The sequence below is a fragment of the Cydia strobilella genome, chromosome 10 (genome assembly GCF_947568885.1).
Source record: "Cydia strobilella chromosome 10, ilCydStro3.1, whole genome shotgun sequence".
NCBI lineage: Eukaryota > Metazoa > Arthropoda > Insecta > Lepidoptera > Tortricidae > Cydia > Cydia strobilella.
The window spans coordinates 1759585-1772272 of record NC_086050.1 but is presented as its reverse complement, the minus strand read 5'-3'; the positions used below and the strand labels follow the sequence as shown (position 1 = coordinate 1772272).

The window sequence follows — 12688 nt, the reverse complement described above, 5'->3', positions numbered from 1 at the left end:
CAAGACCGTATAGAAGAGCAAGTTCCTGGTGAATAATCCTAGCTACGAGATTATGTCTGTGCAAGTACTCGCCGTTAGCAAGATGAGAACAACCGGAAATTATATGCCTCAGTAACTCTCCGGGACGGCGGCATGCCCGAAAAATGTCGACCGTACCGTCCTTCAGGATATATTTCCGATAGTTGATCGTTATTAAACTTCGTCCGCAATTGTACAGGCAAAACCCTCGGTTTCTCCGAAGAGGTCGCCAAATCGTAACCAGTTCACCGAAGCGAGTAGGTCTACATCGAGTACAGTAGAAAGCGCTTCTAGTTTAGTACATATTTTCCATTTTCAAATTTATCCCGTAATCGAAGGTACCGTTGGAAATGCACCGGATATAGGGCTACTATCCGGTATCCGGTCCTTATTTTAATATCCGACCGGATACCGAATAGTGACCTACTATCCGGCCGGATACCGAAAAGTAACTATGCTTGATTTCGGAGTAAACAAATTCGATTTAAGAAACAGTCACGGTCATAATCGTACTCGTTTATTATTTTAAAACAATCTAAACATTCCACTTGCACGTGCACTCATTTCGAACCTAGAATACATTTTAAACAACGTTAATGAGCAAAAACAAAAAATTAATCACGACTCGATATGACCAAGATGGCGGTCGACAAGCAAACTCCCTATAAGAAGTCACAGCGGTACGATACCGATCTGTCAGTGTCAAAATTCAATATCTTGTCTTTTTATTAATTATATAACAATTCAAGTCTTGGAGACCCTTTACATCTCTGAGGATAATTTGATGATCTTTTTAGGGTTCCGTACCCAAAGGGTAAAAACCCTATTTAGTAAGACTCCGCTGTCCGTCTGTCTGTCTGTCACCAGGCTGTATCTCATGAACCGTGATAGCTAGACAGTTGAAATTTTCACAGATGATGTATTTCTGTTGCCGCTATAATAACAAAAATACTAAAAACAGAATAATAAAAATATTTAAATGGGGCTCCCATACAACAAACGTGATTTTTTTGCTGTTTTTTTCCGTAATGGTACGGAAACCTTCGTGCGCGAGTCCGACTCGCACTTGGCCGGTTTTTTTATTATTTTATACATTTTATCTCTGACACCTAGACTTTTACATTTCTAAACAATTTTAGTACTTGTCTGTTGTTTGTATATTTTTTATTAGTTTTTTTGTGTAATTTGACATTAGACTGGATACATCTCTGACAAAGTATCTAATTTTTTATTGATTCCATGTGTAATTGTTTTTTGTAATTTTGGTTTAATTTTATTGCTTGTAAAAAATGACATGTAAAAGTGCCCCTGTGGCCTATTTGCTGAATAAATGTTTGATGTTTGAAGAAATGTAACTTTTGACACTGACAGATCGGTATCGTACCGCTGTGACTTCTTATAAGCATTGTTCGAATCAGACCGTGAGTCAGTATCACTGTTTTTCTACCTGTATTCAAAATTAAACACTGTTTAATTGATATCAAAGCGGATTCAATAACAGTAGGTAATTATTAAGAAGTTGATAAGTGATTGACTTATCTAATTAAAACATTTCGAATATTATAATAATCAGATAACCTCTAGAATGTGAACAGGTGATATCTTCAAAATAAACACATAATACTTAACCAGCTTCAAAAAATAATGTGAAATACAACTTTACTTTTTAGTTTTATAGGTATGTGTTGAGATATGCTTAGCTTATCTCTATAAAATGAATTTAACGTGAAAACGTTTGTAAATTGACGACGCCGTTTTTAAACGGCGGATTTTCACAATTTGCCTGCGACATATACATTTTTATGAACACGGTTGTAAATATTTACCTACTTACTCGTATAAAACTTAGTTCTAGGTCTTAGCAAATTATAATAAAAATAAATAAATAAAATAAATAAATATTATAGGACATTCTTACACAGATTGACTAAGTCCCACGGTAAGACCAAGGAGGCTTGTGTTATGGGTACTCAGACAACGATATATATAACATATAAATACTTAAATACATAGAAAACACCCATGACTCAGGAACAAATATCTGTGCTCATCACACAAATAAATGCCCTTACCGGGATTCGAACCCAGGACCATCGGCTTCACAGGCAGGGTCACTACCCACTAGGCCAGACCGCTCGTCGAATTATAATTATGTATACTACATATATACATTTTTGTGCAAGTAGAATTGTCTCTAATGAAACAAATACATTAACGTCCATAATAACCACTAAATTAAACTAGGCTATGGTGCCACCCCGAATCGTAGCCGGCTCAAACGTCTCCATGACACTGGCAGCGTTGCCCCGTTGAATTGCCAAGGAGATCTGTTGGACCAGGTACGATCCGGAGCGAGGATCGCAACCCCTCTCTCAGTCGCCGACCCAATATCCACACAAACTTCTTAGCCTCCGCACCCCAGGGTCCTGCGGTCTCCACCGCAACTGGTATAAAATCATGGCGCTAGTTAGGCTCTGGGACATGAGTATAACATGAACCATGTAAGGCAACAAATAACCCGACCAAATTACGTAGGTTGTTTTTGGTAGTATTTCGGTGTATGGTGGCGCCGCTTAATTACTGTTTTTTGATGCACACTTTTCAGATTTGAGCTCGGTTTGAGCGGGTTTGAGGAGATTTGGCTCCTTTATATAGTCTCCATGCGCACACCCGTTCCATTTGACAGCGAGATCAGATTCTAAATTTAAATAACTGTTGCCAGTCACTGATCAAAAAGACTGTAAAGGTTGCAAAGCTTTACTATTGTAAAAGTTTGGTATCTATAGGTTTATCTAAGATAACTTTGCACCACCGTGAACAGAACAAAGTGAGGCCGTGTCATTCCGTCATATTCATATTTTCATAGAAATTCGACATTAAAGATGACAATTCCACACTTTGTCATAGCAAATACAAACACCATGCAGAGTTAGCTTGGGCCGATTCTACTTTCGGCACCTTGCTGACATGTTTTTTTTGTTTAGGTATGTTGTGTTTTGTTTTGTCAAGGCGAGGGCGAGGAAAGCGGGTCAATCGGGTCACTTTTTATAATTATAGAAGAAATATTATTGTCTATATATATCCAACTTACAAAAACAAAAACAATCTCTAGAATCCTTCATTAAAAGTGACCCGATTGACCCGCTTTCCTCGCCCTTGACATTAATATCATTAAAGCCTTTAAAAACTTATACTGCATTTAAAAATATGTTTTTGATATTAAAAAAACTAATTACAACGGTATTACACTCCAATACGGTGTATATTCAAAAGCATAGTGTATTAAACATCTAATTAACGATCATCACTGATCCCAGAGCAATATTTTTGTTTTCACCACTTTCGACGAAAACAACGCATGTTTTTGAGATAGCGCCCAAGATTTTACTTAAAGAGAACTTATTTGTTTATATTAATTTGTTCGAAAGTGAACTTTGATAATACAATGTTAAGGTACAATTTAAAAGAAGCATTAATAGAAAATCAGCTGTTTTAAAAATATCTACTTGTGAAGCAAAGATGGCCGAATGCAAGCAGTTAAAAGAGTAGTGATTGTGCAGTCAAATTTAGTTGTTCACTTGTTCAGTGGCCGTAGAATCATGAACTTCGTCATTGGAAAAGATAAGCTGCGTAAGTTTTTTTATTAATATTTTTGAAAACATGTTTATTTTTGCTTTACTTATTTATTCAATGTTTTTAAATTCAAACTCGTTAATTTATTTTTCACATGTTGGTAAAGGAGCTATTTCTTCCCTGCTAGAAGGGATTAAAGTGGCACTTTTCTTCCCTGCTAGGAGGGATCATCAGTGGTACTTTTATGGTCTAGGACACTATTCTTTTTCTTTTTTGCGTACAATTATTTTTAGCTTTAATAATGTTTTGAAACATGATAATTTCCTCATAGATGATGTGAAAAGCAGAATGTGTCGCATGGTAGCAAAATATTTCCACATTGGGCATTAACACTTGAATCCAATTCGATGTACGCCCTCGCCGGAAATATGTAATTTTGCTCCCGTGTAACACAATCTACTAGTAATTTTTCAAGTAAATAGAAACAAATGAGTAACGCTGAACGCTTCAGTTAAAAATAGTCGAGTTATGAATTTCTCCAATGCAAAAATATGACATATTTACGGCGAGGGCGTACATTGAATCCTAAACGAAGCGAAGGATTCTAAAGTAGAATCCTGAGCGTAGTTAGGGATTCAAGTGCGTTACGCCCAAGATGGAAATAATTTTGCTACCATGTGACACATACTGCTTTTCACATCACCTATGAGGTAATTATGATGTTTAAAAATATTATATAAGCTAAAAAAATAATTTGCAAAATAATGTAAAAATAGTGTCCTAGAACAGAAAAGTGTTACTCCTCCTAGCAGGGAAGAAAAGTGCCACTTTGATCCCTCCTAGCAGGGAAGAAAAACCCCTTTTTCGAATTGGTGATGTGAAAAAGAAGTTTACCTGGACGTCTTTAAAATAAATATAATAATGAGATTGAACGAATGACAGATTGAGTGAATGAATGTATTTATACAAGGAACAAATGAATGGAAGGTAAACTTGGATTTTTGTAATATACCAACAGGATGAACATTATTTTGGCCTTTGGAAACGATTTTTTCCCAAAAGTATTAAATTTAACGAAAAAAGTGCATAATAACATTTTAATGATGTGCCACACGTTGCTGGTTTCAGATTTTTTTATTGTGACAGTTAGTTGCATGTATGGAACGCCCCTGTTAAAAATATATTTCTTACTAATTGACTACAGTACAAAATACACCTTTATTTCAAATGTCTATACCCTGTCAGCAGTGTCAGCACTCTAAATAAATTATACCCACCAAATTGGGTATAAACGAGTAAATACGGGTAAATTGAGTAAATACTGAGTATTTACTCACTACCCATCTCTATGCACCATTCCACTAACCCGGGGTTAACCGGTTAAACCGCTAACCCAGTGTCAAATTGTACTGGTAACCATGGTAACTCCAGGTTATACCGGTTAATCCCGGGTTAGTGAGATAGTGCAAGTGGCCCTAAGTGGCTAATACGACAAAAAAATCCACCAGCACCAAAATAATTGATGCCAAAAATGGCTATTTTGAGGGCCTTTATGGAAAATTATATGAAAACGGAATAATGGCCCCAGAAAAGAATCGGATTAGTTATATCGAGGAGCATGTGTACAAAAATAAATTAGATTCAAATATCTTTGTTTTTTCGTCTTCATTTCGGAAACTTATCAACCCGCCCTCCTTGCCGGTTCACAAAATGTGGCCGTACCAACAAAAGGGAGTTTTGCAGTTTTGTTGCTTTGTAAGAGGCCGGTGTCGATTTTAGTCGCAAAAATGTAAAATTGATAGATTTCGTCGATTTTTTATTTATTTATTGAATAAGGAAGCAAATTACAGTTTTTTAGATCATTACAAGACCCATCGTAGGCAAAACCTTATGGAGGTTTGTGTGCCGATGGGGAGTTCGAGAATAACATAAAGAAAAACAATATTATATCCGATGAAATTGTACACCTTTTGTTACCAAATTGAAATAACAAGTACTGCTTTCTATTAGCACGTCTTCTTATCTTGCCTTTTATCAGATCAATTTTCTGAAAACAGACTCACTAAATTAGTAATGATTTTTTTTCTGAAAGACGTTTAGGTAAACGCGCGTAAAGCACTGATTTTGTCGCTCTTATTTGTAAATTTCGTAAAGTTTGGACTGCTAAAAATGGTAAATTTGTATTACACATATTCTGTACTTGACCTTTATCAGATTACATTTTTGTTATATGACTTAGAGTTAGAAAAAATGAAAGTTAAACGAATTCAATTTTCTTCAGAAATTACTTCAAAACAAGTTACAATTTCTCTGAAAATCGACTTAATTTCAACGTAATTTGGATACTTGAACAATCTACATTTGCTGAAACTATTCTTATACATCAATTTGTATAATTTACCACCATAATTTTTTGATGAATTTTTAAAAACTGCCCCTTCTCTTCATATATTACTGGTGACGGACGCTCGCGACCTCATTATTAAAAGGCAAGATGAGAAAACGTGCTAATAGAGACCAATACTTGTTATTTAGATATTACTTAACAAAACGTGTATAATTTCAACGACTAAATCTATCAATTTAAAATTTTTGCTCCAAAATCGACTACGGCCTCGTAACACGAATGACATTTTGATGAATTGTGATCAACTCCGGCTGCGTTGCTGCCGCCACTGGCAGTTTGGGCGATAACCACTTCATCTTTTGATGTACTCGAAACCATTTCCAAGTTTTAGGGCCTTAGGACTCGAAAGATAAAAAAAATCGGTATTACTTAACGTCGTCAAGAATTTACAACATTTTAGTCCCTATTTTGCACATTTTGTAAAGTTCAAAAATGACATAATTCTTGATTGCACTCACTCGTGCTCACCAAAATCACGACTGGCAAGGTCGCCATGTCATGTGGGAGATGTGTGAGGGAAACACAAGTTGTTGACGGTATGATGTTTATTATAATACTGTCTAATTAAGTTGGGTACATGCTTATACAGTAACGTAAAGAACAGTGAGAGGGGAACATACTCCACACTACAGAACACCAATCAACCTTGTATGTAATGAAGAATTGTTAATTCCAGAATCAGCGAACATGCAGACGAAGCAGCATGTGATGCTGCGGCTGCTGGACCACATCATGCAGCCGTCGGTGTTCGAGGACATCAGGAGCGTCGCCAACACCTGGAGGCTGGAGCAGAACCAGCAGGCCTTCTTGGTGAGTGAAGCGTAGCATTCCAGAATTATGATCTCATCTGCTAAAATACCCACATACATTGTCATTTGTACGGGTATGCTTAATGCAACCTACTAGCTGCAGCGTCAAAGGTCGAACCAATTTGATCGGAGAGTTATTAATGTTATTATGTTGATTTTGGGTCAGGCAACTATGTATTAGGGCGAAGCTGGTCTTACTACTGGTATCACTCTTATTATTACCACTAACAAATACCTAACTTTAAGTGTCCATCTCAAGTTTATTATCTCAATATTTTCAGAAACCAGAAGTAGTGGAGGCTTTCCTGGAAGTTTACCAATCCGGCATGCTACCGCGCGCTGAGGTCTTCGTGGACTTAAACTCCAAACACATCCAAGAAGCCATTAAAGTCTTCCATCTCTTCTACTACGCCAAAGACTGGGACGTGTTCATTAACGTAGCTTGCTGGCTCCGCGAACGCATCAACCCTGGAATGTTCGTCTATGCCCTCACAGCTTCCATATTACACCATCCCGAGGACCGTGGAATCATCCTCCCCGCCCCCTACGAGATCTACCCTTACTTGTTCGTAAACTCTGATGTAATCAACAAAGCCTTCATTCTAAAGATGACGAATGCTCAAGTCGAAACTGCCTTCGCTGATTACTGGAAAATTAAAACCGAAAAGAACGTCGTTTCTATCGATTCGCGTACTACTCTTCGTTATACGCTCTCTGTAGATGATGTCCTGAGCTATTTCACGGAGGACATCGATTTGAATACCTATTTGTTTTACTTGCATATGCTTTACCCTTATTGGCTCACTGGTGAGGGTTATGGCGTTGAAAAGGAGCGAAGAGGCGAAGTGGTTATGTATACGTGTCAGCAGCTACTAGCTCGCTTGAGGCTCGAACGACTCTCGCACGGTATGCCTGATATTCGGCCCATCAGCTGGGATGAAACTCTGAAGACCGGCTACTGGCCTAAGATCCGCCTGCACACTGGGGACGAGATGCCCGCTCGTTCGAATGACACTACGATCGTCCACGAATACACGGCGAAGATGAAGGAGGCTGTCGAGGACTTTGAGAGGCTACGGCGCTTAGCTGTCATTAAAGGACAATACGAACTGGTATGTATATTTTATGAAAACCAAGTAATTGTTTAAAATCCCACGCCAATATCAAGCTTGTCAAGCATAAATTAAAATCAGAAATGCCCATCTCGAGACTTGTTTACCTAAGATAATTATTCGAATATCATCATAGTTTCAATAACGGTGTGATGAAGGTAATAAGCTCTAAATAGCACAGGCAGGCGTGTCCAACTTGTAATTCATCAGTATCATTTACTTAGTTAATAATATAATGTTTACAGTTGACTCGAATCTTGGCTGGAAGTGTCATGTTGACCAATTATGTAATAAGTTGAGTAGTGCTGTCTTTGCCATTAATGAACTGCAGCCACATATAACGAGAAAATCCCTAAAAGCTGTATATTTTTCCCATTACCACTACTTAATATCCTAAGGTCCGTTGATTTGAAGACATTCTACTGATGCCAAGCGAGTCTTAATACTCCAAAAACGAGCTATTCGATTACAGGCCGGAGTCCAAGGCAGACATCCGTGTAAAGCACTTTTTAAACAAAATTTCATCATGACGCACTACTCCCTATACATATTTCAAATATTGATGTTTGTGAGAAACAATTTCACCATGTTCGAACGTGTCGAGGTTGCGGGCAAACAGCTCCGATCCACGGGGAATTACGCATCGCATAGCACTTAAACCTAAATCTACAGTCAACCAATGGACAAAAGGAAGCCACATTTATAATTCCATGACCTATCAAGAAACAAAAGCATAAGGCAATATTTGTCTCATTTCAGCGTGACGGTACCATCGTACCCTTGAGGAACCCCCAGGATGTCGAACACCTCGGCCGATTGTTGTGGACGAAAAACCCGGACGGCGCTTACTTCCCCAGCATGTACAGAAACCTGCTCACTTACGCTACGTACAACACTAACAAGTAAACTATCAACAAAAATTCAATTGTTAAATATAGTTGCAGGCTAGAACTATTAATATTATTATTATCTTTTAATATTGTTTCCTTTTCGGGAAAATCTTCAAAGTTGAAAATTTCCAATGTACACACTTGACGCAGTGAGTAAGAACATATTTCTTTTAAAATTTCCAGGCACACCTACGTCCCGACAGCCACGGATATGTATTCGACCACCCTGCGTGATCCTGCTTTTTGGAGGGTAATGAAACGCAAGCTTGAAGTCTTCCAGCTCTTTAAAATGCAGTTGCCAAAATACACGCGCGAAGAGTTAAGCTTCCCTGGTGTGAAGGTCGAAGGTGTATCCACTTCGGAGCTGGTCACCTTTATCGATACTTACGATATGGACATCACTAACGCAGTGTACTTAAATGAGACCGAAGTTCGTAACAAGAAGTCAGATTTCTTGTTCGTCGCGCGGCAGAAGCGGTTAAACAACCACCCATTCAAGGTCACCATCAACGTGTCTTCTGTTAAACCCGTGGACGCTGTTGTTAGGGTGTTCCTTGGTCCTAAATACGACGTCTTGGGCCGAATTACTGACGTCAACGACAAGCGCCTGGACATGATAGAGATCGACACCTTCCTTCAAAAGCTGAAGTCTGGAAAGAATTCAATTGTACGCAATTCCACTGAGTTCCAGGGTGTGATTGAGGATAGGCCTTGGACGCGTCCTATGTGGGATGCTTCCGTGAAGGGCGCTGGTAAGATTGACGAGAACTGGTGGTGGAAGGCTCGCATCGGCTTTCCTCGTCGCCTTCTCCTGCCTTTGGGTACTACTGGCGGTATGGAACTCCAGCTATTCGTGGTTGTTACACCAGTTCACACCGGTTACAACTTGCCCATGGTGGACATGCACGTCATAAACGAGCGTCGCTCAGGTCGCTGGAGCACCGGCTTCGATGAGATGCCACTCGGCTTTCCGTTCGACCGCGCCATCGACACTACCCAATTCTTCACTGACAATATGAAGTTTATCGATGTCCTGGTATACCACAAGGAGGTGGAGGTGCCTAAGGATTGGGAAACGACCACCGAGCGCCGCGATGACCTGTCTGTGTTAGACAAGGATCTGTTTGTGTAAATGTGCATTCATAATTGCTAAAGAAATATATATAATGGATTGATATCTCTCGATTGGCTTTTATTTTGAGTTTAGCCATAAATTCCAGCTACTTGTTTTAAAAATAGATAACCTTTTATTTTATAAATTTTTATATTACAAAGTAGACAACAATACCTTTTCCCTTTTAATTAAAAACTTACAAACCTTCCGATAAATTATTCAGTTTCGCAGACCGTTTAAATTATATCTAAAAGGGACCAAGATTAATAAATAAGAGATTCACAGGGCCAAGATACGTAAATAGAAACAGGCAAGGGACCAGTCCCTCGCTCGTCGAGTTTAAGCAAATATTTAGTGCTCCTTTGAAGTATCAGAGACCCTTCCATGCCGTCCCGTAAAGGATTAAGTTCACTGGTTTTGTTTTTGTGAAACATCTGTCACTGTCACAAGAAAAAGATCTGACGCAGGCTAAGTCTTTATAAAGCACTGCCATTAAGGACGGCGATAACCTGTGGTGTTATTGAGAATGTTTTCGTTGCTTGCTTTAAACAAACCAGCTTAAAGATTACCTCGAGATCCTTAATAAACGTGTGAATGGAGTTTCTACTTTTACTGGTTTAACAGTGACGTTGCATTTGCAAAGCGATAGGAAGAACGGTCCAAAAGTTATCTCCCGAAATGTTTTGATAAACGAACACCGGCTGCGGAGGATTGCGAGCATTGCGAACGTCTCTTTGAGATTTATCGGTTATTGTCCAAACAATATGGCCGCGGGTGTACCTACAGGCAGAGCTGACAAAGCTGTTGCTGTATCTAATCGTCGGAATTAATTCTGTTTCAGTACCTCTGAATAAACTTCCTTTGAGATATCGCAGTTTGATTGAGGCTGTTGATCACTAAGCCTTTGACAACGTACATATACATTGCCTTTATGTCTGCCAACTTTCCAAAATCAATTCCGAGTAGAAAATAAATTTGGACAACGTTTCTGCTGAATTTAAGCATATCGCAATTTAGTTCCACTAAAGAAAACCGCCAAGAATTTCAAGAACTCTGAACGATGGTTCTGCTAAATTCTGAATAAATTTACGAAAAAGAATCGAATTTTAGTGATAGTAATTTGAAATCTCGAAATCTAGCTGTAGGTACTAAATAGTCTGCAGGTTCAAACAATTACCTGCTTAGTTAGAGTAACATACACGGAGTATTTACATATTCATAACAAAATATTTCATTATTTATTTTACTAAAATATTCGAATGAAATATTTAGTTAACAAGGTTTTATACGAATAAGTACACCAATTAAATTATCCATATTCAACATGGTATTTCGTTTCAGAAAAAACATATCGAACACGTTAATTTTGATATTGGAGGTACCTATTAGTCCCACATACATATATCGAACATCGTATATCGTCATCTCTATCGCTCTTGCATAATTGGAGTGATAGAGATGGAGATAAACGAATTTCGAAGCGTGCTCCGTAGGATTTATGAATAGGTTAGTTAGGCTTGTATCGATGACAGTGATTGGGCGTTTGTTTGGGAAAGGTAGACTAGTTTTAGCTGTAGGCAATACCAGCCTATTACGTATAACACTAGTCGTAACTGCCTTTAAAAACCAGTTTGAATTTGGAACTTGCTGCACGGGAATACGGTTAACAATCGCATGAGTTTTATAGCTGTTACGACTATCTTGTGTGGTGGAGCAGATTTGCCCACTGGCTTTGCTATTAGTGAATATTCTGAAATATAATATCAATTACATACGATATCAATGCGTAGCGCTCGAACCAATGTAATTACTTTTGTATTTTTTTTAAACCAGTATTTGCCCGTATTGTTTTATGTCAAAACTAAAACCAGTGATAGATAAATTGCTTTGATCTAGTTTCTCTTAAAAGTATAATGTGATTAATGTGCAATTTAAAGCATGTAAGATATTCATTCTGCACAAAAACAACCTATTATCACTAAACTAATAGTTGCCCAACATTACAAGACATCTGACGTTTACTTTTTCCAGCGAGTAAGCGTGCGACTGACGCACCAATATTTGCCGTCCCGTCACGGCGCCCCGCAATTAACGATATATCGCAATCTGTCGTCTTATCTGACGGCCGGAATTGATCGCCGACGGACTGCAGGGGACGTCAGAGCCAGATTATAGTGCATGGGGTAAGCGAGCCGGAAAACTTATGATTTCTTGATATTTAACAATAACGTAATTTTAACAAACCACCTACCGGAGCCTAGGTTGCGGATACATGCTAAGATTAATAAGTAGGTACCAACATAAGGTAGCGGATGAAACAACCAAAAGGATTCTTATCTATATAGAGAAATCTTTTCTGTTCGCTGTCCAAAGTATCTGTTACAGTCTAATTGCTCTACATATAGAGGCATATATATTTTTGTTAAGCGGTTAGAGAATGGTAGTAGATACTTCTGACTCGTAGTTTGATCCTCTACTTTTGATGCTGACAGTACATACTTAGAAAATTGATTTTTTTAAAGGTTTTTACACAATATTATCCTTAAAAACAATTAATTATTCATATGTTAGTCAGAATCACATAAGATTAAACACAAAACAAATTCAGCCACATAATACCCACGTGGCTCCGTTGCGTCGTCTGGTCCGGGTGATATTGCGACTCGATATTGAAACGTTTAAGTTTACCTATTTATACCTATTACCCTAGAAATCCTCTAGAAATTATAATTATTTAAATGGAGTACTTCACTTTAAGTAGACTA

The 12688-nt window shown here is 38.1% G+C and overlaps 3 protein-coding genes across 5 annotated transcripts in view; 1 reads left to right on the top strand and 2 right to left on the bottom strand.

Moving 5' to 3' along the window:
• The window catches only part of LOC134744903 (syntaxin-binding protein 5), a 431872-nt gene that overhangs the window by 155424 nt on the left and 263760 nt on the right, over nt 1-12688 (bottom strand). The window lies entirely within an intron of this gene.
• Nucleotides 1-12688, bottom strand: part of LOC134744846 (cathepsin L-like) — a 480196-nt gene that overhangs the window by 218122 nt on the left and 249386 nt on the right. The gene's annotated exons all lie outside the window — the stretch shown is intronic.
• LOC134744833 (basic juvenile hormone-suppressible protein 1-like) lies at nt 3581-9993 on the top strand. The gene is made up of 5 exons (XM_063678751.1): nt 3581-3648; nt 6675-6808; nt 7089-7919; nt 8679-8821; nt 8993-9993. Exons 1-5 carry the CDS (start codon nt 3618-3620, stop codon nt 9939-9941), a joined length of 2088 nt encoding a protein of 695 aa, XP_063534821.1. The 5' UTR covers nt 3581-3617; the 3' UTR covers nt 9942-9993.